General features: G+C 41.5%; 1 protein-coding gene and 1 long non-coding RNA gene across 2 annotated transcripts in view; one reads left to right on the forward strand and one right to left on the reverse strand.

Moving 5' to 3' along the window:
• The first annotated feature begins 9,542 nt into the window (after positions 1 to 9,542).
• Positions 9,543 to 17,680, forward strand: KLHL33 (kelch like family member 33). The gene is made up of 4 exons (XM_074289137.1): positions 9,543 to 10,374; positions 13,631 to 14,555; positions 14,928 to 15,095; positions 15,573 to 17,680. The coding sequence occupies exons 1-4, from the start codon at positions 9,543 to 9,545 to the stop codon at positions 16,075 to 16,077; spliced, it is 2,430 nt and encodes an 809-aa protein (XP_074145238.1). The 3' UTR covers positions 16,078 to 17,680.
• The window catches only part of LOC141555865 (uncharacterized), a 38,131-nt gene continuing 22,027 nt past the window's right edge, over positions 9,768 to 25,871 (reverse strand). Inside the window, exon 3 of the long non-coding RNA XR_012486364.1 lies at positions 9,768 to 9,857. This is a non-coding gene — a long non-coding RNA (uncharacterized LOC141555865). The remainder of the gene's footprint in view (positions 9,858 to 25,871) is intronic.

Below are 25,871 nucleotides of genomic sequence, written 5' to 3' on the forward strand. Positions count from 1 at the left end.
GTGATAGCCAACTTTTTCAAAGATGAGAAAAGAAATAAATTGAAAATACACGAAAAGGTTATTTGATAACAGAAATTTGGCAGCAAAAATGATTGGATGTAAGGCTAAGACTTGTAGGAAGTTAAACTTCCTTTCCTGAATATTTAAGATATTTGTTCAGCAGACATTTATTGAAATCCTATTTGAAGGAGCAGAAGCTGACTGTATAAATAGGGAACAAAGATGCCACTATTGGGACATTAGCCTTGGATGTTTAGTTAAAATTTGTTTTAATAGTTTTGAAGTAGTTAAGGTCTAGAAGAAGGAACCCCACTTTGGGATTATATTCCTGTTGAGGGTTAGGAAGGGGAGAGCTCCTTTATGAAGAGCTGAGCCCTTGCCTAATAAGATTCCTCTGGGGAAATTCTAAAGTCCTTCTAGAGCTGGGACTCTGTAGCTCCTTGAGTCTTCCCTTTCCTCCCTTGTATGCAGCTGTCATTGGTAGCAAGTGGTCAGAGAGTTAACCAATGTAAGGTGAAGAGGGGGAACTTGAAAGGGGGACAGCAAGGTCAGTGAGGTGGTCAGGTGTGGGGCTCAGGAGTTGGCAAAACAATGCCTCCAGGCTAAATACGTGCCTTTTTTGTCAAGCCAGGCCTTGAGCTAAGAATGATTTTTACATTTTGTAAAATATAAAACCCATTCTTAGCTCAAGTGCTGTACAATAAACAGGCAGCTGGCTAGATTTGGTCCACCAACCCTTGTTTGCCCACTCCTGCTTTAGCCTATTACTCCTATCCTTCTGCACATATGCAAGTACACATACACACACACGTGTGCATGCCTGCGCATTTCAAGGTCTCCTATAGTAGGAGTAATCCCCTGCTCTTTTCTCAATTCTTGCTTAATGCCCTATCTCTCTTCTATATTTCCATTCTCCATACCCTTCCTTGCCAGGCTTCCTATAGAAACTGTAGAAGAGCAGAAGAATGAATCATACAGCTATTAGTGTCGCTCACCAAGTAAGGAGAAACATGATGAGCAGGCAAAGCAGGGACAGCCACGGACTATATACCATTTTAATGAAGAGTGTCAAACTAAGCCAGGGAAGAGACTATAAACTGTCCCTCACTCTTAATCCTCAACCATGACTCAGACTTCCGAGTTTCTATTCCAACCCATCAGCCACCTCCTGGGTCCCAGTTCTGTTGACAGCACCCTCCCAATTTTTTTCTCAAAATCTCCCCAATCTAAGAGATTCCTGCAGTCACCAGGTGAGTGGGTGAGCAAGGTGTGGAAGCAACTGAAGTTGGCAAGGGAATATAGGAACAGGAAGAAGTTGGAGATGGTGGAAGCAACAGTGTTCAGCTTTAGCTTCAAAGGAGAAATGAGCGTTAAATGAGAGCATTCAAAGTGAGGGACATGGGAAATGGGCCCAAAAATCTTGGGGAATCCTCCCCATAGCTTCTCATAGATTGTCATTTTCATAAATTCTAGGGAATTGGAAAAAGGGGCAATATGGGTGATGGATGAGTTTTTAGAAACTAGTATTAAGTGCCTACTATGTGTTAGGCATTATGCTAAACACTACAAATATCTCATTTGAAGGAAGGGGTATAAGTCTAGGACAACTTGATAAGGAAATGGGAGAGTACAAGAAGAGGAACAAAGCTATAGGTGGGGCCTGATTGGATGAGGAAGAATCTTTACCAATGAAAGTGAAGCCTATAGCAATGAGAGTGAGCAAGTATCAGTGGCTCATTTTTCTTGCACATATTCCATCCCAAAGAAGCCAGCTACAGGATACAGCTTGTCCTGGCACAGACACTGAAGGAGTGGGTGGTTTAGCGAAAGCTGGGACTGAAGGCTGGATAAAACAATACTTATACCTCCTTTACAGAGGTCGGGAAGGATTTGTAAAAGCATAGAAATGACAGGAACCAGAGACAGAGATGGTGTGGGGGAAAGTGAAGGGGATAGAGAGGGGAGGGGATGGAGAATTCATGGAATCTCAAGGATGTACTGGTAGTAAACCAAGAGACATCCTTAGATGAATGTGGAAGGAGATGGTGTGTTAGTGCAGGCTCTCATAGGTTCCTGACAGTGTATTAAATTTTCAGTATAAGCATGTACATTTGGAAATTGGCAAATGCCACAAAATTAGAACTTGATTGTTTTGTTTATTGGCTACATGTAAGAAAGTGGTGGAGAAAATGTTAATGCAGATTGAATTTGAAGCTTTTCAATATTGTATTTTTTTTTTAAGTTTTTACAGAGCTAATTGTTAAATATTTGCCAGTATATTGCTGTATACACACGCACACGCACACACACACACACACACACACACACACACACAAGCACACACACTTGGGCATCAAGTATTTTTTTTTTTTTTTTTAAAGAACCAACCACCTAGAGCCATATGTGTCAATGGTTAACTCCTACCTGACTATAGCTACCCCATACTCCCCACTTCTTCCCTGACTGACCTGGAAGACTTTGAGAGCAGAGTCAAAGCAGGATAGAACAGAGTGTAGCACTGAAGATTGCAGCAGAGGACTGAAGGCAGACATCATGCTAATGGTCTAGAGAAATACATTTGGTCAAGAATAGAAACTGAAGTCCACTCATTCTTCCCTTTTCCCCTGGACCAGAATAACTTCTGCTATTAATCAGTCATCTCAATATCATATCCTCAGTCAAGCATCTCTCTTCTTTCTGTCACTCACCTGATTGATAGTGGTTAGACAGTCCATAGGTTCCCTACAGCTGCTGAAGTCCCAGCCATTTGGATGCTCTGGCCCCTAACTCCTATTCCCCACACCCATATTTATCATATTCCCTGAAGCTTCTGACACCACACAGGAACCTGAGAAGGGCTGAGGATATAGGTCCCTTCTCAGGGAGAGGCCCCTATCTAAGGGCAACACTGCAGAGTAGATAGAACAAGGTCCAACCTTCCCTCAGAACAGGAATAATTGGGGGCAGCTAGGTGGCGCAGTGGATAGAACACCAGCCCTGAATTCAGGAGGACCCGAGTTCAAATGTAATCTCAGACACTTAATACTTCCTAGCTATGTGATCCAGGGCAAGTCACTTAACCCCAGTCTCGGGGAAAAAAAAAAAAAAAGAACAGGAATGCTCAAAAAACACCATAATATATAAATTATATATGTTTGGGCTAGCTTTCTGGAGGTCCTCCGGAAGGGTCTTCGTCCCAACAGGATAGACACCACGAGAATGGACAAGAGTAGAGTCCAAAGTCTTTATTGTCTCTTACACAGTCTGTGTCTGTCATACTCTCAGTCTCCTCCAGCAGTCTGACAGTCTGACTTCCTGTCCCCAGTTCTTATATACACTATTACAATTACATCATGATGGCATACTGAATATGTGTGAACTAGAGGACCGGTCCATCACCATGCTAAGGACTAAGTATATGTAAACTAGAGAACCATTGTCTCATCAATTCTTGAGTTAATACCTTGTTTCAAGAATACTTTTACGTACACTTCTCCAAAGTTCTGGCTCTCTACAGTAAATCACAATTTCTTGACAGATATGATATATCACTTTTGTCTATTACATTCTCTTCATTACCAGCCTCTATTTCCTCTTGAGAGGTTGAGCCAAATAAAGATCAGGTAATTCTTCAGGTGGGTCTTACCAATAAGTGAGCTGAATCTTACCAATAGTGGCAGTGATGCCCGAGAAAGAAAGGGTAGTCCAAAAGATGGCGAGGAGGAATGGCTTTGGCAATTGCTGTGGCTGGCTCCAAGAGGCAGAAGCAGGGGAAAGTGGACTGCATCCTCATATACATAGAGTTCCCATTGCCCCCACAATCTTTCCCAGAGCTCAGCTCGCCTCATTTAAGTTCCATCCTAACTCTTCTCCAATCAATGTCCTCTCCCTCAAACAAGATATCAGCTTTGAGGAAGCTGGTCAGGTGTTCTACTCCCTCTCTGAGATTCAATGACCCCCTCTCACACTAGCCTTGAGACTGAGGGGAAATGCCATACCTCCTTGCACTGGGGGCCTCTTGCTCTGAGTTCATTTTAGTTCCCCAAGGCTTCTGGCCCTCCTGACACCTCCCTCTTTTTAGAGATTTTTGAGCCTAGCCCTCCTTGCCTTCATGTAAGAGCTTTCCCATCAGCCCTTACATCTCCCCTCCTCTGTACCCTCTTTGAATAAGGTCCAGTGTGCCTGCCTTGGACTCCTACTCCATGTCAGCTAGTAAGACACACAGAAGGACCATCCAGTCACAGTGCCCATGATCCTCAATTTGTTCTCTGGCTCCATCTGCTGCAGCTGCACCCCATGTTTCTAGGGTGGCGAGGAGGGGTAAGGGAGAGGATCACAGACAGTCTTTCAAGTAGAGAAAGTATTGTGGGGATGGGTACACAGGGGAAAAAGCCCAACATCCTCTCTGTCAAGGGGAGGATCACTTCTAGAAAGAGAAAAAGAGAACATGAAGTAGGGATGGGATGTGGCTAGGTGCCATAACCAAAGCAAGTCATAAAGTCTCAGCAAAGCCCGTGGGATGCATAGCCACAGCATCAGCAGAGGCCAGAAGAGGCAGATGGCACCTTTGAGCTCCGGACCTGGACTCTGGGAGATCAAGAACTTCGTGCCTCCAAGGTCTCTGAATCAAAGTGTTCTAAATCATTATTGATCAGAGAAATGCAAATTAAGACAACTCCAAAGTACCACTACATACCTGTCAGATTGGTTAAGATGACAGGAAAAAATAATGATGAATGTTGGAGGGGATGTGGGAAAACTGGGACACTGATGCATTGTTGGTGGAGCTGTGAATGGATCCAACCATTCTGGAGAGCAATTTGGAACTATGCCCAAAAAGTTATCAAACTGTGCATACCCTTTGATCCAGCAGTGCTTCTACTGGGCTTATATCCCAAAGAAATACTAAAGAAGGGAAAGGGACCTGTATGTGCCAAAATGTTTGTGGCAGCTCTTTTTGTAGTGGCCAGAAACTGGAAATTAAGTGGATGCTCATCAGTTGGAGAGTGGCTGAAGAAGTTATGATATATGAATGTTATGGAATATTATTGTCTATAATGTCCAGGATAGCTCCCTGAAGGGCCTCAGGATCATCAGAGTCAGGATCCATCAAAGTCCTTGGTCTTTAGGAAGAGAAGTGAAGGAGGCAGGCAAGCTGTCATGCAGCTTGCCCAAGATGAATCCTGAACTCTGGAGTCTGGAGTCTCCAGCCTTTCTTCTCGTCCTGGCGCAGAGCAGCTCTGACCTATCTCCCTCAGCCCTCCAATCCTTGCCTACAATTACCTCACCACCACACATTCAGCAAGCACCAATGGTAAGGAGGGCCATGACATCACCATCTCATCTAAATATATGTATATAGAGCCATTATCTCAAGTCTAATAGGTAATTAGCCTTAAGTGCTCTGCTGTCTCAGATTCCAGTACACCTTTTCAGAGTTTCAGCCCTCTACAACTGTCCTATAAAAAATGATGAACAAGCTGATTTTAGAAAGACCTGGATCCAAGAAAATTCTCCTGGATTGATAAAAGATGAGGGGAAAGTAGAAATAGAAAAAAATCCACATATTACCACCTCAATGAAATCCTTTGTGGAAAATGCACAAAAATATTACTACCAAATTTCAAAACCCTCAGAACAAAGAGAAAATTTTGTGAAAAGAATTCAAATACACTGGAGCTACAATTAGAATTGTACAGTAATTCCAGCAATTACAACAAAAGACTGCACTTATAGCTACCAACAATCAAAATATCTAGGCCAGCAGCCAAAATCATATCCAGGAAAAATATCCCTGATATTGAATGAAAAAAGTAGACATTCAATGAACTTGCAGATTTTAGAACTTTCTATCAACCAAACCCAAACAATAGAAAATTTAACATGTAAGAGCCAATATCAAAGATAAATTTCAAGGAACTCAACATGGACAAATGATTTATTTCTTTTTACATGTCAAATATATGTTTGATTCATAGCAACAATAGGTAGTTCAAAGGAAGATTGGCAGAGTTAAGATAAAAATTATACAAATGATGTGCAGAGGAAAAATGGACACAGAGGCATTGGAGAGGGAGGAGTAGTTCTGAAAACCTACTCACACTGGGAATCCTCCCTGTGCTAGGCACATGATAATGTTCTCTTTTGTTTTGCATTCCTTTTCTGTTTTTGTTTTTTAATTAAAAAAAAAAAAGTCTGGAAAGATTTACACAAACTAATGCTGAGCGAAACAAGCAGAACCAAAAATACATTGTATACAGTAACAAAATTGTATGATGATCAACTATGAAAGACTTGGTTCTTCTCAGAAGTTCAGTGATCCAAGGCAATCCAATAAACTTTGGACAGAAAATGCCAAATGCATCCAGAGAGAACTATGGAAACTGAAGATAAGGGCAGCTAGGTGGCGCAGTGAATAGAGCCCCATCCCTGAAGTCAGGAGGACCTGAGTTCAAATTTGACCCTCAGCCACTTAATACTTCCTAGCTGTGTGACCCTGGGCAAGTCACTAACCCCAATTGCCTCAGCAAAAAAAAAAAAAAAAAAAAAAAAAAAGAAAGAAAGAAAGAGAAAAAGAAACGAAACTGTGGTGACCAAGGCAGAGAGAAGAATGATAGCCCATGTGAGTCATAATTAACATCCCTGGATTCTAATGCCCCAACACTCTACTTCAAAACTTCTGTGCTGTTGAAGTCCTTCTATTGGTTCATACCCATGCCAGCCTGGGCTGTGATCTAAGGTAACTAAAGGTAGAGGATGTGTGTTTGGGGGACAATCCCCCAAAGCTTTGGCTATTGACTTGTCCATTTTCTACCAAGCTAGGGTCCAAGAAAAAACAATACTATGCAATAGGAGAAACAAAAGCCAGCTCTATCCCCAGGGTGGACTGGGAACTTGAGAGGTTTGGAGAGGAGGAAGTATAGAGGGCAGGAGTCAGGGTTGCAGATCGAAAATGACCCATCTCCAAGGCCTTGTACCAAGGGAAAAGTTCAGGGTGTTCTAAAGCTCTCTACCTATTGGAATGTTCAAAGATTGTGTCCTCTTTTTCTTCCCATCCGGGATTTTTTTTTCTTTTCTAATAAATTTATTTTTTAATACACATTGTTTTATAAGTCATGTTGGGAGAGAAAGATCAGCAAAAGGGAAAAACCATGGGAGAGATTTTAAAAAAAAAGAAAAGAAAAAAAATGAACATAGAATGTATTGGTTTACTTTCAGTCTCCTTAGTTCTTTTTCTGGATGCAAAAGTCCAAAGTCTATTAGGATTGCTCTGGATCACTGAACCGCTGAGAAGAACCAAGTCTTTCATAGTTGATCATGCACATTCTTAATGTTATGGTGTATAATGCATTCTTGGTTCACTCAGCATCAGTTCATGTAAATCTTTCAAGGCCTTTCTAAAATCAGCTTCTTCATTTTTATAGAATGATAATATTCCATTACCTTCATATATCATAAGTTGTTCAGCCACTCCCCAACTAATGGGCATCTATTTATTTTCCAATTCTTTGCTATCACAAAAAGAATTGCTAGAAACATTTTTGCACATGTGAGTTCCTCCTTTATGATTTCCTTGGAATACAGACCCAGTAATGGCATTGCTGGATCAAAGGCTATGCAGTTTTATAGACCTTCTGGGCATAGTTTTAAATTGCTCTCCAGAATGGTTGGATCATTTCACAATTCCACCGACAATGCATCAGTGTCTCAGTTTTCCCACATCCCCTCCAACATTCATCATTATCTTTTTCTATCATCTTAGCCAACTTGACAAGTGTTTTAATTTTCATTTCTCTAATCAATAATGATTTAGAGCATTTTTCGTATAATTATGGATGGCTTTAATTTCATCATCTGAAAACTGTTCATATCTTTTGACCATTTATCAGTTGCTTCCCACTCAGGATGGATGACTTGGAATGAGTAGTAGTGTACAGAACATGACTTAATCTTGGTCCCAGGATTCCTGAGACTGGCTGAGATTCAAGACTTTGGGATTTTTTTCTCCTAAATGAGATTGATTTCTGGTCTTTGATAATTAGGTGAAAAGATTCCTAGACAGAGTGACTCCCAGTTCAGAGGAGTGGGTATACAACTTCTCAAGTAGAAGAACCAGCAACTCACCCCTTATCTGAGGAACAGAGAGAAAAGCCTACACAGAAAAATGGACAGGAACATGTTGAGAATGGTGACCAAGCTGGCAAGAGTCCCAGGAATCATAGAAGGAAGTCTGAGGAATAAAGAGGGCGGAAAAGACATAGAGAGAATAGGGAAAGCTATGGGGTTGCAGGAAAACTAAAACCAAGAGAAGTTAGGTGACCTAAAGGAGAATAATCAAAGGTACTTGGAAGATAAATTCTTGAGGAAAGGCTAGATGTCCTGCATGCTCAAGTGGGTCAGAAGTTCCAGGGGATTTCACAACCTGAAACATCTCTGAAGCCGCAAAGGGGATGCAAAGATGAATTCTGGAGAGAAGGTCCTAAAGAAATTGGCTCCAGGATGGGAATCCCAGTCTTGTGCCTCAGCCAATCTCCAGACTGGTTCCTGGGACTTGATTGAAGTTAAGACCTGCATACCACATCCCATTCCAAGTCACTCAATCCTGGGTGGGAAGAAGGAAGGAAGGGACACAATTTTTGAATATTCTAGCACGGAGAGAGCTTTGGAGCACTCTGAACCTCTCCCACAAAGCCGAGGAGATGGGTCATTTTCGATCCACAACCCTGCCCCCACCCTCAAACCTCCGCCCCCCTCAACCTCTCAGGCTCCTGGCCACCTTGGGAATGGAGCTAGCTTTTCAGTAGCATAGTTTCTTCTTGGACCCTAGCTTGGTAAAAAATGGAAAATTCAATAGCCAAAGCTTTGGTGGATTGTCCCCGAAATAACTCAATTCGCTGCAGCCCCTCCTCGTCAGAACAGAGCTCATCTCCCCCCACTAGCCTTTCCATCGCGCTCGCTATCCGCGGCTCAGACAGTTTTCCTGGGTTATTCTCGCTCTTCCCCCTTCAAGTCTCGATCTGTCATGGACTTTTTTATGTTAGCTCCCCTATCTACAAGTGGGAGAGAGGTCATCCGGGGACCGGGCTCTAGGGATTGGGTGTCCAAGGCCAGGCAGCCGCAACCTCAGCCCCTTACCCGACTATAATTAGCTCACGCGGGCGACAGGCCAAGGTGGCCCCACAAGTTCCCTCTCCCTGGGGCTCAGAGACAAAACCCAGCACCCAGGTGAGGAGGATGGGGGAGCTTGGGAAGGCGACCGGCTATAGAAACTAGCGACACCGTCTCAGTGCAGCAAGGGAGAGGGCAATAGTGGGACAAACATTGGACCACAAAGGTCCCTATAACCTCTGCCTCCTTGCGGCTCCGAATCTATCTCCGGTTTGCTGTGAGATAGCCCGGCTCCCCCGGAAAGGCTGAGAAAAGGGAACTGTCCTGGAGGGGGGGTGGGAAGGGGTAGGGCTGGAGGTTTATGTGGCAGAACGCCTGAAGTTCAGGTTGGGCACTTCTCGGACTTGATAAGTGATGAAAGGGGATGGAGGTGCATGTTATCTACGTTCGAGGGCAGAGCAGTAGAAACTCAAGCTTTGACAGGTGCCCAATTTCGCCCCCCTCCCAATTTTTCTCAGACCAACCCAGCTCTGGCCATGAGTTCCCCAGGCACCGTGATTTGCAGCGCAGACGAGGGGCTACTCTCCCCTCAATTCCGGAAGGACTACCCCAGCCTCTCTTTACCAACTCAGTCAAGCCCCACTTGGCCTTCCTTCCCAGACGAAGACTCAGGTCTGCTCCCCTTCTCTCTGCGACAAGCCAGTCACCAGTCCTCCGATCTTGGAGATCTTCCTTCTCCTTCCTTGTCCCTGAAGGAAGATGAAGAAGGGGAAACTGAGGCGCTAGTGAGTGAGGAGCATCCAGGCCAGTTCTTTGCAGAAGCTCAACGGCTTCGGGACTTAAGCCTGCTGCTAGATGAAGAGGTAATAGTGCAGGGTCGAAGGTACGCGGTGCATGGGGTGGTCTTGGCTTCAGTCAGCAGCCTCTTTCGCTCCCGGCTGCTGGGGAATGGGGACCCAAGATCTCCCATACAGCTGGACGTAGCACCCCAGGGTTGGGAGGCAGTGCTGACCTTCGCCTATGAAGGGGTGGTGGGTCCCGCCGCTTTGGACGATGTGATAGCGGCAGCGGAGATACTGGGAGCCCCTCGGGTAGCAGCAGCTGCTGTAAGGAGACTGGAGGGGGACCGGAACCAAGGAGACAAGGAGCAGGAGGGACCGGATAAAGCTGAGGAGTTGAGAGAGAATCTGAGGAGCATGGAGCAGCTCTATCGTGAGGGTGTGGGCTGTGACCTGGAGCTGGAAGCAGAGGGCTGCCACCTGAAGGGTAAGCACCTGGACAGGGAGAGAGGGAGGTGGATGAGGAAGAATCGATGGGAAGCAAGGACAGATACCGACAGAATTCTGATCATTCACTAAAAGGATTAAGATGGAACTTGGATGCAAAAGATCTGAAGGGTATATATAGACTCTTACTTCCTTGGGTTCTCCATATATCAAGGATTTACTGTCAGATAGAACATGAGCTTTGAGTTGTTTTTCCCATAGTGGTGATAGATTTACACTGACCATGCACTCCTTCTATCCCTGTCCTCTCTTGAGATAAACAACATTCATTTACAGGACAGCTGGCTGGAGTTAGTAGTACAATCTGTGACAGTAGATACAAGCAGCAGCCAATTGGGGCAAAGAAGGATAAACCTAAGACGTTGGCCGTTGGTCTGGCCATGCTCTGGTGCCACACATTACTACTGGAAGGAACTATGTGGAAAAATGATTATCAATTAACACTTATGCTTGTCACCCATTGGCTTGGAAACTTGGATCTTCTACAGGTGCTAAGCAGGATTTCTTGTTCAGAACTCAGTTTAATGTGATCTCAAAGCTCCTCTTCCAAAATTCCCTGGTTTTCAAGATCATACCCTTTCTGACACATTCCTTATTACCAGTGGGGCCAATGGTAAAATAGGGAAAATATTAGTTAATTTTGTCTATGCATCCAGGGAATGAGGAATGCTGCTGAAACTGCTCAGGGAGTCTGATGTGACTTATCCCAGTGGCAGATGGTAAGAACACAGCCATCTAGCTCAGTAGAGCTCAGCAGATCTTGAGGGCTGGATCTTTGAATTTTATCTCTGGCCCCTAATGCTTGGTACAAATACCAAATGACCAAAAACCAAACCAAAACAAAACAACCCTGGTGCCAGCATCCAGAATAATAGAACTGGGAGTAGAAGGGGATCTTAGACATCATCTAGCTCACTCTTGTTTTCCAAGTGAGAAAACAGAGGGCTTAAGAGGAAAGTCACTTGGGTGCTTAGGATCACAAAAAAAATTAGTGGCAGAATCAAGGCAAACCATAAATTCAGGTTTTCTTAGGTTCAATCTACCACTCTTTTTGTTATACTACATTGTCTTTAGAAGAAAATTCCAGGTGAGACACATCTGTATGGCAGAGTAGTATATAAAACAATCATGTTTACTATCCAATTCAGTAAGTAAATGTCCAACATATGTAGGCCTAGGCAGCTAGTTGGTGAAGAATTTATTAATCACCTACTATATTCCATGCAGCCGCACAGTGGATAAAGTTCTAGGCTTGAAGTCTGGAATACCTGACTTCAAATCTAGCCTTGGATACGTACTAGCAGTATGACTCTAGGCAAGTAACTTGCCCCTGTTTGCCTCAGTTTCCTCATCTGTAAAATGAACTGAAGAAAAAAATGGCAAAGTAGTATCTTTGCAAAGAAAATGCCAGATGGGGTCATGAAGAGTTATTCACAACTGAACAACAACAAATATATAGGGTGCCATACCAAACATTAAGGGTCAGAGACAAAATGAAAGCTCCAGCCATTAAGGTTTACTGAGATTTACTGAAGCCTATGTGGCTGTGTTCCTGGCACCTCACACAGGCATAAGTCACATCTGACTCCCTGAAAAGTTTTAACAGCATTCCTCATGAATCCAACGAGCAGGACTGGATTGCAAGCAATGAGGTCCTGGAATGGGACCAACTTACTGACATTCAAGTGATGCTCACTGCAAAACAGCTTCAATGAATGCAGAAAGTACACTAGCAACCCACCCAAGGAGCTTCTGTGTGTCAGACCCTGCTCAATTACGATCTGACTTTTTGAACATGAGCACACCTATTTACTTACTCTAAACCTTAGTTTTTTCATCTTTAGAATGGGAAGGGAGAGAAGATGGGGAATTAGAGACATAAGATGGTCTCTAATAACTATAGCCAGGGAGGAAGCTATGGGTGGGAGTAGAGAGAGTCTAGGATTGGAGTTAGGAATATCATCTTTCAGACATTTCGTAATTGTGTGATCCTAGATAAGTCACAGAAACTCTCTGACTCAGAAAATGGGGAATAATAACCAAGTCTATCTCCCTCGGTTATTGTGAGATATTGATATATCTTTCTATTATAGCACTATTTTAGAGTAGTATAAAGTTCACAAAGCATTTTCTTCACATTCCCCTCTCTATGGAAAAGGTAATGGAATACAGTAGCATACCTAATTTTTAAAAAGAGGAGGCTGAATCTAGGGGAGGGGGTGGGAGAAAGGAGGGGAAAAGTTGGAACAAAAATGTTTTGCAAGGGTCAATACTGAAAAATTACCCATGCATATGTCTTGTAAATAAAAAGCCACAATAAAAAAAGAGGAGGCTGAAACTCAGGATTACACAGCTATTAAGTGTTAGAGATGTCATTCAAATCAGGTTTTCTTCTGACTCAGTCTAACTGCCCTACTCTATGAATTGATCCCATTTTAGTCTATGAATTGGTCAGGCAGATGGAAGAAATATCACTGGGGAAGGAGAGTCAGCATATGACAGTACAAAAAGAATTGGATTTGGAATCAATGACCTGAAGTCTAATTCTAATTCTTGCCCCTTGTTATGTAGGTAACTTGGGATCACTTAGTTTTCTCTCATCATCTCGTCATCATTATCTGTCCTACCCACTGATGTTATGAGGTCCCTAGGAGGTAAGGTAGTTGAAAGCACTTCCATACCAAGAAGTGCTTTCTAAAAAAGGATTCTGTATAACTAGGCTGCACCAGGCAGAGGTTCAAGCCATGTTAACTAAATCTAGACTTCTGAGTGACAACAGAAGTAAGCAGACATATGAACATGGAGTGTGGCAATCAATCTCTAGGAGAAAGGAAACTTGTTAAATAAAGATTTGATTGCAAAACTGAGTCAGAAATGCAAATAGTAAAATAGCAAGAGGCAGAGGGAGGATAGCAGCATCTGTTATCAAGTAAAAAGTAATCTTTCCAAGGTATAAGGTATGAGCAGGGCTATTGCTTGTATCCTTGTCTTTTGAAGCACATCTATCTGCCCTTGTAGCATTTATTGTCAGTGAGAAAGTAGATTAGGAATAAAAAAAGAATAATGTTCTGTTCCAGGTGACAGTTTAGGCTCTTAGATTGGAATATGGGGATTACTATAATCTATAGTAGATGGTATTGGAGGCTGGCATTAAAAATAGGTAGAGCTGTCAGGGTCGATCTGGAGCCTGGTATCTGTTCTGACCCCATGTTCTTCCATATTTCCTGTACCCACAGTGCACCGCGTGGCTCTAGTCTGCGGGAGTGAGTTCTTCGGAGCGATGCTCTTGAGTGGAATGAGGGAATCTCAGGGCTCAGCTGTCACACTACGCACAGTCTCAGCCCCAGAACTGCAGCTCCTCATCTCCTTTGCCTACTCAGGGGTACTGCAAACAAACTGGCCAGGGCTCCTGAGGGCCACCCTGACTGCCCTGCAGTACCAAAGTGGCTCCTGCTTGGCCTTGTGCCAGAGAGCCCTGGCCCGAGGCCTTAACCCTGTCCGATGCTTAGCCTTGCTTCCTGTGGCTGAAGCCCCAGGACTTGAGAGACTTTGGGACAAAGTCCACTACTACCTCCTCAACCATCTGCCTGCTGTGGCGTCCTGCCCTACCTTCCCAGACCTGCCTCCTCCCTTTCTAGCCAACCTCCTGGCCAGCGATGAGCTGCATATAGGGGAAGAATTTGAGGCCTTTGAGGCAGCTTGGCACTGGTTGGCAGCAGATCCCATTGGCAGAGAGCCTGAAGCTGAGACTCTATTGCGCTGTATTCGCTTTGGTCGCATGTCCACTCGGGAACTGCGGCGTGTGAGAGCTGCCGGATTGCCCCCGCCGCTGCCCTCATCCTTGCTACACCAGATTTTGATAGAAGCTGAGGTGCCAGGACGAGAAAGAAGGCGGGAGCCTGACCGGGCCCTGGTGGTGATTGGTGGAGATGGGCTCACTCCAGACTTAGCTCAGAGTCAGCCCTCTCGAGGGGTGTGGTGGGCACGGGCCTTCTGCAGTGGTGTGGGGCTGGTACACACAGTGGAGTGGGGGAGGCTGCCTGGCTTGCCCCCTCCAGGGCGCTTCCGACATGGCGCTGCCAGTCTCACTGGGAGTGAACTGTACGTGTGCGGAGGGCAGCATTACTACAGCCACTCAGACACCTTGGCCTCAGTCCTCAGGTATGGGAGAGAGGAGACAGTTGGGGTAAAGTGCAGATCAGAGTAGCCTTTGTTACTAGGTGCCCCCCTCTTCTTTTGGGGCTACTTCAAGTAGGTGAATCTTTGTGGCAGTAGCCAGATCTCCCCAAAGTTCTCTGTCTCCCAGCCATACTTATTTGGCAAGCGATTACAGAGGGAGGGCTTTGGGGGTGAGGTGGAAAGCAACAAAATATTACAAGTATAGTGGGTGCCAGAACTGGAGAGCAGAACACAAGGAGGGAAGCCAGATATGTCTGCTGGAGGGCAGAAGGGAGGAAGATCTGCAGGTTCAGGAGTACCTTATAAGCACCAGGGTTAACGCTACCCATCTCTCTTTCCTATATGTGTTTATAGGTGGGCACCTGGCCAAAGTATTTGGGAAGAGTTGACTCCAATGTGTCAAGCTCGGTCTTTCTTCCCACTGGTGGCTCATGATGGACATCTTTATGCCTTGGGTGGGAGAAACAATGGGGCTGCTTTGGATTCCGTGGAAGCCTATGATCCCAAGCTTGATGCTTGGAGGTGAGCAAAAGAAAGAGCAATCAATTAGTAGACCTTTGTTAAGTGCCTATTAAGTGCTAGAGAAAATAGTGATGGAGAGGAAACAGGTTTCTCCTTAAACTACAGCAACTACTTTCTCTTAAACAAGATAATCTTTTATTACTTAAGCAGGAATCTGTCCTTTCAGTCAGTTCTTAGACTCACAGAATCTCAGGGTTATAGGAGATCTCAGAGATTATCTAGTCCATTCCCTTCCTGACCAAGAATCTTCTTGTTTCATTACTTGTGTCCTCTGTCTCTGTTAGGGATAATGGGATATTCAGACAGATTCACATCCGTATCATGGTGCCCACATTTAACTGGCCCAAGATGCTCAGTGTCATGAAGCGGTTGGAGTGACCTAGAGTTAGACAGGGGAGAGGAGGCCCAGCTATAAGAAAGAAGTTAAGGATGTCAGCTACCCTTCTCTCCTGAGACAGTTCTTTGTTCTTCCTACAGGTCAGCACCACCCCTCCCTACACCCTGCTTTGCACACGCAGCCTCTGTGTTGGATGGTCAGGTCTATGTGAGTGGAGGCTGCAATGAGTTTGGTCAATATCTGGCCTCCCTCTTTAACTACAACCCTACTCGCAAGCCGCCCTGGGTCCTGTTGAGTCCTATGAAGACCCCTCGGGCAGGTCATGTCATGGTAGCCCTGGGTGGACGACTCTATGCAGCAGGAGGTTTGGGTGAGGCTGGAGACCTGCTTAGTTTTGAAGCATATGAGCCCAGGACTGACACTTGGATGAGCTTGGAACCCTTGCCCTCTCCCCATGTGGGAGCTGCTGGAGTTTCTCTTCAAGGGGAGATCCTAGTTTTGGGGGGCTACAGTCACCAAACATATGCTCTCTCCCATCTCATTCATGCATACTGCCCCGGCCTAGGCCGCTGGCTTTGCCTGGGAACCTTGCCCCGGCCCCGAGCCGAGATGTCTGCTTGTGTCCTTCATCTAGCTCCCGTATAGCTGCAAACTCCAGGAGCTGATTTAGCTCAGATTCAACTCCTTAGTCAGGCAGAAAAAGGAGGAGGAGAAAAAGATGGAGAATCAGGATGTGCAGATTGAGGATATGGGCAAGAAGGAAAGAAGCACTTGAGGGGGAAAAAATAGGTCATGTGATGGGGGAAAGTTTTACAGAAGCTTTTCTTCATTTTGTGTGTGTCATGGACTCCTTTGGGAGTCTGTGACACCTAAGGAGCACTTCTCAGGATGATATTTTTAAACTTTGTGCACAATATAAAATATATAAGAATACAAAAGAAACTATATTGAAGTACTATTAATAAAATATTTTCTAAATGAACTCCTGTACCTCAGTCTAATAACCTGCTGAAGTAGGAAAATAAAGTTAGGGGAAAGAATTTTGTTCAACTCCAACCAAGGCTTATGGATCTAAAGATAGACCTATGCATGGCACAGGCCATGGCATCCTATCATCCTAGGATTTAGAATGGGAGCAGAGCTTAGAGACTGTTATTTTATGGATAAAGGAACCAAGGCCCAAAATTTTAAGGGAGCTGTGCAGATAAACACAGACAATAAATTTAATTTATGGAAAGATCATGGGAAGCAAGGAAAATCTGATAAAAGTTTTAAAAGGGCTACAAAAGACCTTTTCTTCCTCACTTATCCCTTTTACCTTGTTAAATAATAATTTATTTTTTTTTTAACTCTCCTGACTAGACCATTTCCCTCCTTAAATAGCCCCTTAAAATAAGCTTGGATTTTTCATATCTCAATCATCACTTCTACCTCTGGGGAACTTCTAGGTTCCAACAAGATTGAAGGCTCAAGCAAAGAAGCTCTTCACTAGGGTTGTAAGAGGAAATGCAGTAGATAAAGTGCCAGATTGGGAATTGGGACAACCAGGGTTCCAATCCTGTCTCTGATACTTAAGGAGCTATTTGAGCAAAATCATTAAACATTTCCCGTCTATTTTTCTCATTTATAAAACGAGAGGACCTCTATGGTCCCTTCTGGCTCTCAATATATGATCTTATGATTTTTTAGGTAGGAATTAACTTCAGGAAAGCTGCTGATAGAAACAGTTGTGTGTACATATGTGTGGGTGGACAGGGGTTGTATTTGGTGAAGGGAAAGGGACAGTGAAACAGAGATGGATTTAAAAGAGTCTATACTAAAAGGGGTTATAGTTTAGAGGATAGAAAGTGAACTAAGGAACTTCACTGCCTGGATCTGTCCTCACCCAGCATCCCCAGGATAGATTGTGAGGTGAGTGAAAAGAAACATTTTTTTTTTTTTTTTTTTACTTTAGACTCTTCAGTTGAGGAAGAAGTGAATAGAAGGATAATTTGAACACCATGAGAACTAGACAAGAGATCCCCTATTCCCTTTACTCCTTTTCCATGGGATTTTCTTGACCCATCTATTTTTTTTCTGAGTGGGAAAGGGGAGTGTGGCAAAGATACACTGTGTTTTGGGAATTTTTGTTATCCATTTAGTCAAAGGAAAGTAACTATTTCAAAGATATTCCAGGGATATGCCTATATTTGGGATTTTTATTCTGAACTTAATAAATAAGCATTTCCATGACAAAGCAGAATATAAAAAGAAGACTGTATATGAAACTGAAAATTTATGTACAATTTTCTCTTCCTTTTAAATAAAGGAGTCATGTAATCTTTCAAAACTATTCTGTTTGTGTTTCCTTCACTTTTTCCTTCTATTCTATTTGAGGAATTTTTAAAAATGCTTTAATAACCCCCTTTTTCCTCTCTCTTTCTATCCCTCCTATTTTCCTTCCCTCTCTTTCCTTTCCTCCTTTCTTCCCTCCTCTCACTCTTTCTCTGTCTGTCTCTATCTCTCTATCTCTCTCTCTGCTTCTTTCTTTCTTTCTCTCTCTTTCTTTCTCAATCCTAATGCTAATCCATTCTTCAACCCACTCCTTTTACCACCTTCCCACTGAAAAAGAAAAGCACAGTGGATATGCAACCAATTGAAAATATGCTGAAGTTCAGATTCAAGGTCAAATCTTGGAGGCAATCAGAAGGTAGCTTAAGTCTTGGAAAGAAAAGAATTCTTTTTAAATTTAAAATTCTGAAGTTAAACACTAATAAAAGCCATTCAATAACATAAAAGGATTAATTCTATAAGAAATCATGAATCTCTATTTCATACTGTTTGTTTGTTTTTGGCTGAGGCAATTAGGATTAAGTGATTTGCCCAGGGTCACACAGCTAAGAAGTATTAAGTCTTTGAGGCCATATTTGAACTCAGGTCCCCTTACTTCAGGGATAGTGCTATAATCCACTGTGCCATCTAGCTGCCCCATACTGTTTGCTTTTTAAGAAATGCATTATATATTCTACATATTATTTTCAACTATCCTGCTTGTCTGTGCTTCTTTCTGTTTTCCTTTTATTCTCTTCTGTGCATTTTTTTTTAAAGTTTTTAATTTTCAAAACATATGCACAGGTAATTTTTCAACATTGACCTTTGCATAGGTTTGTGTTTCAGATTTTCCCTTCCTTTCTGCCATCCCTTCCCCTAGTTGGCAAGCAATCCAAGATATGTTATACATGTTAAAATATATGTTAAATCCAATATGTGTAAACATATTTATACAGTTCTCTTGTTGATCAATCTAATCAAAAATCAGATCAAAAAGAAAAGAAAATGAATAAGAAAATGAAATGCAAATGAACAACATCAAAAAGAGTAAGAATGTTATGTTGTGATCCACATTCAATTCCCACAGTCCTCTCTCTAGAGAAAAGGTGACAACATTAATAAAGGCTTCTAAACTATAGTTTAGGAGTATGTACCTGCATACATTTTGAACCAGAATAGTTGAGTCCCAGAGGATTCAATCTGTTGGGGGTTAGGAGTCTGGAGTATTAAGTACACTAACCCCCAAATTTTTTTAGGGCTCCTATGTCAATGAATGGAACGGCTTAAGACTAAGCCAGTGATTCTGTCCATGAAATCAAAACTATTTTCACAATAATACTAAGATATTTTAATTTTAATACAGTAAATATCAATGGATATAACATGCAGGAACTAAAGTTCTTAGCAGGTAAGGAATGATCCTCAATAATTTTTAAGAGTATGAATTTAAGTCCTCAAAAAGTTTAAGAACCATTGGACAAAGGAATAACAATTCTTAAATGAAATCACTTCAAGATTTTTTCTTAATCATTCCAATTCTCTGTTCCAAATTCTTGCCTTTATTATGTAAATGTAATTATCATGTACATATTATTATTCCCTTAACAAGCTTAGGACCTGGTTTTAACTCTATACTTGTATGTCCCCAGAGCCCATACACTTAAGTTTTTTTCTTTTTTCTGAATTGAATTTGTTGAATTCTCAGGACAGTATTGCCCAAATCACTGATTCAACAGAGTCAAATGGAGTTGAAGTCATTTGCCTTAGTTCAGAAATACAAAACTTTCATGCCTTTATTTATGGAAAAGGGCTATAGTTTCTGGATATTGTGATACTCTGCAAAGTCACAGATGATAGTGGCCCCCTTTCAGAAAGAGATTTAAAGCATTCAAGACATGCTTAAAGATTTATACTTTTGTATATAGTATTTGTATATAGAATTATACAATATTAGATCTATTTTCTCCCAATCCAGTGATTTCCCCCTCTGAAACACAGTGCTTCCTCAAAATAAAACAATCAACAGGCATTGTTCAATGTTTACTATTATATTTTCTTGGCAGTGTTCTAGACCCTGCAGGTAGAGTGCTTGACCCTCTTTTGTACTTTTTTTTGTGGGAGGAGCCATGTATGTCACAGGATAATTTTGTTCCAAGTGGTATCTATTAGATTTTTCTTGAAGGGTTATAGTAGAATATAGTGGAAATATCCCTTACTTGGAGTCAAAAGATCTTCATCACTTGCTATTTGTGTGATCTTTCACAAATCACTACCTTTCTTTCATCTTTAGTGTCTTGTCTGTGAAATTCAGACAGTGACATTTGAACTTCCTACCTACAAGTAAAATGCTTGTAAACCATATAGCACAATAAAAATGCATCATTATTATAAATACTAGAGATAAAGAAGCTTTTTTTTTTTTTTTAATTGACAGGTCTTTATATCCCTGGAGGAAATCAGCTGAATGTCACATTCAAATCAAAAGCTCAAAAAAGAGAGAATATGTTGCAAACCAATGCCCATCCAGTTATAGGCTTAATTTTCCATAAAGTTCAACCTTCTCAGAGTTGGAAATCATGGCACATTCCACTGAGACTTTGAATTCTTGAGAGAGTGCTGTGCAGTAAGTTTATATTATGACTAGATGGCAGAAGAGGGAAGTGAAAATAGGAGTGCTCTTTGGATAGAGCAAAGGCATGAGGAAAGGGAAAACATTCACTACATGGAGTCTCAAAACATAGAGCTAACATCAGAACCAAGATCAGAGTGGAAAAGTAGTCTTCTGGCTGAGTCAGCCAATAAGTCAATAAATTTTATTAAGCTGTAGCTATAAGAAGGTAAGGTAACAGAGATATAGTATTTTCCCTAGTTTACTGACAAAAAAATTTGGATCAAAAGGAGCTTTTTCTAAGAAGTATTCTGGGGAAGTAAAAAAGGGAATATATTCATTGGGGAATGATGGCTAAGCATGTATCTAGTAGTTTTTTTTTTTTTTTTTTTAAGTTTCCTTTTTTCTTTCAATTAAATGGTTTTGCTACTCTTTGTCTAGTATATTAATATGACAATAAATGAATTTCTAAATCTAATTTAACCTTAAATGTCACCAATTCACAGTAGAGTGAGGACTTTAGCCATGTACAAATTAGAATGGAAAAAGTGATGTAGGTGATGGTAGGCACCAAAAGGTTGGGGTTTGGTCCTATGAAGAATTCACAACAGCTATTCTCTTTGGCAAAAGGTAGATTTATTTAGAGAAGAGTTACAGACAAAATGAAGGGATATGATAGACACGAGGAATGGTAAATATGACATATAGCAAGGGGGTATTACCAGGAGAAAGGAGATACCCCATCAGGTTGGGGACATGCCTTTCACTGGCAGGCTAAATCTTTTTTTTTTTTTTTTAAATTAATTAAACTCTATTAACTGTATCAAAGTAAACTCATATAATTTTTAACAGAGTAATTAGACTAATACAGAAACATATTGGTAACATAGTATACCTAGTTTTGGGTGTTTTTTTAAATTATAGTTTTTATTTACCAGATATATACATGGGTAATTTTACAGCATTGACAATTGCCAAACCCTTTGCTCCAATTTTCCCTCTCCTTCCCCTCCTCCAGATGGCAGGTTGATTAATACATGTTACATATGTTAAAGTATAAGTTAAATACAATATATGTATACATGTCCAGACAGTTGTTTTGCTGTACAAAAAGAATCGGACTTTGAAATAGTGTACAATTAGCCTGTGAAGGAAATAAAAAATGCAGGCGGACAAAAAGAGAGGTACTGGGAATTCTATGTAGTGGTTCATAGTCATCTCCCAGAGTTCTTTCCCTGGGTGTAGCTGGTTCAGTTCATTACTGCTCTATTGGGACTGATTTGGTTCATCTCATATTTGAAGAGGGTCTCATCCATCAGAATTGATCATCATATAGTATTGTTGTTGAAGTATACAATGATTTCCTGGTCCTGCTCATTTCACTCAGCATCAGTTTGGCAGGCTAAATCTTAAAAGGGACTTAGCACCCCAGAAGAGTTAGCTAGCTATAAGAACTGAGGTCAGGAGAGACACCACAAGGCAGCTTGGGTTAGGGGAGTGGTGAGGAGAAAGAAATCATAAGGCAGAATGCTCTGGAGGACTGATTCAAAAGAAGGCAGCAGCCATGGGATAGCCCATAGGTAGATTTTATAGGGAAAATTTAACTTCAGGGACATAACCAAGATTTCTGACAGGATAAGGCAAGGTGAGACAATCCAAGATCCCTATAGAGGGTGGGACTCAGGAATTTGACATAATTTGGATTTCTGACTGAATGACCTTCCCAGAGGGTGGGATCATGGAACTAAAATAATCTCTATCTGTGGTGCCTTCTCCCAGCCTGCCTCAAGGATTAGTTTTTATCAATTTCTCTTGGCTAGCCAATGAAGACCTCATCAGAAGTATTATGTATGAAGCTATGAATCACTATTATATATAACTTGCTTTCTGAAAATACATATATGGTATATTCAGCAAGTTTTTTCAAAGCTGTCCTGTTTGTCCCAGTTCCCTTCTGGCTTTTCTTTTGTTCTTTTCTGCAAATTTAAGGTCATCTTTATTTATTTATTTATTTTTACTTTTCTGAAAATTTAAAAAAATACTCGAATCCTTTTCTTTGTTTGGCAACACAATTGTTAGCTTTCCTCTCCCCTCCAAATTGCCACTGCTATTAAAAAAAAATCATAAATATTGTCACAAATTTAAGCATTGTAATATAAAAGAAATTCCCTTATGATATCTCTTATTGCCAGATATTAGTACATAAATGTATCAGATTTGTTGTTGTTCAGTCATGTCTGACTGTTCATGACCCCATATATGGTTTGCCAAATGGTTTGCTGTTTCCTTCTCCAGATAATTTTACAGATAAGGAAACTGAGGAAAACAGGGCTAAGTTATTTGTGCAGTGTCACATAGGTAGTATAAACTCAGATATTCCTGACTCCAGGTCCAGCACTCTATCTACCCAATTTGTCAGATTAGATGGCAAAAACAGATACTTATATTGTTAAAGTCATTCTCTACAGAAAAATCAGGTTTAAAAAAAAATCTATGGAAGAAACTTTTATCACCATTGCAGATTTTATCTTAATAGGTAAGTAATAGAAAATTGCTTACGACACAAAGAATAAATCATTTGCCTACAATTATACCACCAGGAAGATTAAGAAATAAATTTGAATCCTAGTTTTCCTGTCTCCAAATCCAGCTTTCTATACACTTACTTCCAGGCAATAACATATTGTCTTAACAAGAAATTTAAGTAAATAAATGAAGACCTTCCCACAAAACTTCTTCATTTTAATAATATTCTATAGAGCTTGATCATTAGACAAAACAAAGTAGTATTATAGGAAATAGTTCATACAGGAGAAAACAAAATTATATAATTTTGCAGGCTAAATTTGCCTTATAGACTTGTCTATCATCTCTTCTTCCAGTTCTGATATTATACACTGGCCTTTTCTTTATTTATTCTAACAAATCCTAATAAAACTTGGCTTTATTTTCCGTCACAGAAAACTCTGACAACCAATTTACATCCATTTCTATTTTCTTTGTTGTCACCCTTATACTTTGGATATGTCAGTTGTTAGTATATTCAAAGGGCCAGCAAAAAAAAAAAAAAAAAAAAAAAAAAAAAAGACTTTAGTTCCTTCACTCTGTTCTGCAATATTTTCAGTTCCTTTTCTGTTATTTAACAGGCATCCCACATCAACTTCAGACTATTCTAACAAGCATACAAGTGGTACAATAAGCAAGAGAAGGTACCTTGTTAAGTCACAACATTGAACCCTCAGATTGTGACATTGAGGCTGTCTTCCCCTCTCTGCCTCCATACTGTGCTAGGTATCCTTCAGATCTGCATTCCTTCTCTCAGAGCCATCTGCTTGTTCCCTGGGATTCTAGTTGAGCCACCACCCCAATGAGGCTTCCACAGTCTAAGAATCCAGGCTGAATCTGCAGGAGAACAAAGCTCAGACTCATTGGTATAATTAACCTTTCCTATTTAATCCAGGCCTATGGTTCACTCTTATAAATCAGTCTTTTATAGGCCATTTTTTAAAAGTCTGAGATTTGTTTTGAAACATTCTTTTTCAATATTCTCTCCGTGATACCACTACACACCTGTCAGATTGGCTAAGATGACAGGAACAAATAATGATGAATGTTGGAGGGGATGTGGGAAAACTGGGACACTGATACATTGTTGGTGGAGTTGTGAAAGAATCCAGCCATTCTGGAGAGCAATTTGGAACTTTGCCCAAAAAGTTATCAAACTGTGCATACCCTTTGACCCAGCATTGCTGCTATTGGGCTTATATCCCAAAGAAATACTAAAGAGTGGAAAGGGACCTGTATGTGCCAAAATGTTTGTGGCAGCTCTTTTTGTTGTAGCTAGAAACTGGAAGATGAATGGATGTCCATCAATTGGAGAATGGTTGGGTAAATTATGGTATATGAAGGTTATGGAATATTATTGCTCAGTAAGAAATGACCAGCAGGAGGAATACAGAGAGGCTTGGAGAGACTTACATCAACTGATACTGAGTGAAATGAATAGAACCAGAAGATTGCTGTACACTTCAATGCTGTATGAAGATGTATTCTGATGGAAATGGATATCTTCAACATAAAGAAAATCCAACTCACTTCCAGTTGATCAATGATGGACAGAAATAACTACACCCAGAGAAGGAACACTGGGAAATGAATATAAATTGTTAGCACTACTGTCTTATCTACCCAGGTTACTTATACCTTCAGAATCTAATACTTAACGTGCAACAAGAAAATTGGATTTACACACCTATATTGTATCTAGGTTATATTGTAACACATGTAAAATGTATGGGATTGCCTGTCATGGGGGGAGGGAGTGGAGGGAGGGGGAGGATAATTTGGAAAAATGAATACAAAGGATAATATTAAAAAAAAATTACTCATGCATATATACTGTGGAAAAAAATTCTAAATTAAAAAAAATAATTCTCTCTCAGTTTTAGAAAGAATTGAATTTATAAGACATGCTATGTAGAAGCTGGTTGAGTACCTCATGGGCTTAATGTTTGTTATCAGAAGTTTCATCTAGTAAACCATGGTACTGATTTAGGCAATGTAGACAGCACAATGAAGCTCTTTCCCAAGCTTGGCCAAATAATACTTAAGAGCAGTAATATCAAACTCAAACAGAAATGAGGGCCACCGATCTTATATGCAAACTGAATTTTGACTTAGAAAGCCATATTTTTTAAAATAATAGCTTTTGAGACTTCCGGCCAAGATGGCGGCGTGGAGGCAGACAGCTGCTTGAGCTCCTCATTTTCTCTCAGAACTTACTTCATGACAAGCCTCTGACTTAATGCTTGACCCAGAAAGAAATCCACAAATTATCACCAAGAGAAGACATCCTTGAAAGTCGCCAGAAAAGGTCTGTGTTTGTTCGGGTGAGGGTCAATCAGACTGGGCGCAGACTGAGGGCAGACAGCCAGAGCAAGACAGGCAGCTCACATAGCTCAGACCGAAGGGGGAGGGGTGTGATCTCTGCCGTTTCTGCAAAAGGGCTTTTGCCCCAGTGTGGATGCTCTGTCTTGGCAGCAAGCCAGGAACAGCTGAGAGGGTGTAAACACCGGAGGTGAAGATTAAAACCCCAGAAAGCCAGCGTCTCTCAGAGCCCGGCCACCCCCAACCCCCACCTGGACTGACTCGGTGCGTTCTCAGAGCCTCAGAGCGCAGACTCAGTACAGTCATTGCTGTTCTGTTAGTGGCTCTCTGCTGCCCTACCCCCAGTCTGTAGAGGAAGCCCATTAATACCATCCAGCCCCATCCCCCGCAAAACAGACCAATTGTTTCTCTTGTCAGTTTGTTTTCTTTGATTCCTACTCTGACAAAATGAACAAAAAATTCAAAAGGGCTCTAACCATTGACAGCTTCTGGGTGGAGAGGGAGCAGACTTCAAATGCTGAGGAGACTCGGAACAGACTGTCCCCAGATGTATCCCCTGGGAGGGATATAAGCTGCTCCTCAATACAAAAGAACCTCATAGAGGAAATCAAAAAGGCTCTCACAAGAGAGCTGG

This window comes from Sminthopsis crassicaudata, chromosome 2, assembly GCF_048593235.1.
Source record: "Sminthopsis crassicaudata isolate SCR6 chromosome 2, ASM4859323v1, whole genome shotgun sequence".
Taxonomy (NCBI): Eukaryota; Metazoa; Chordata; class Mammalia; order Dasyuromorphia; family Dasyuridae; genus Sminthopsis; species Sminthopsis crassicaudata.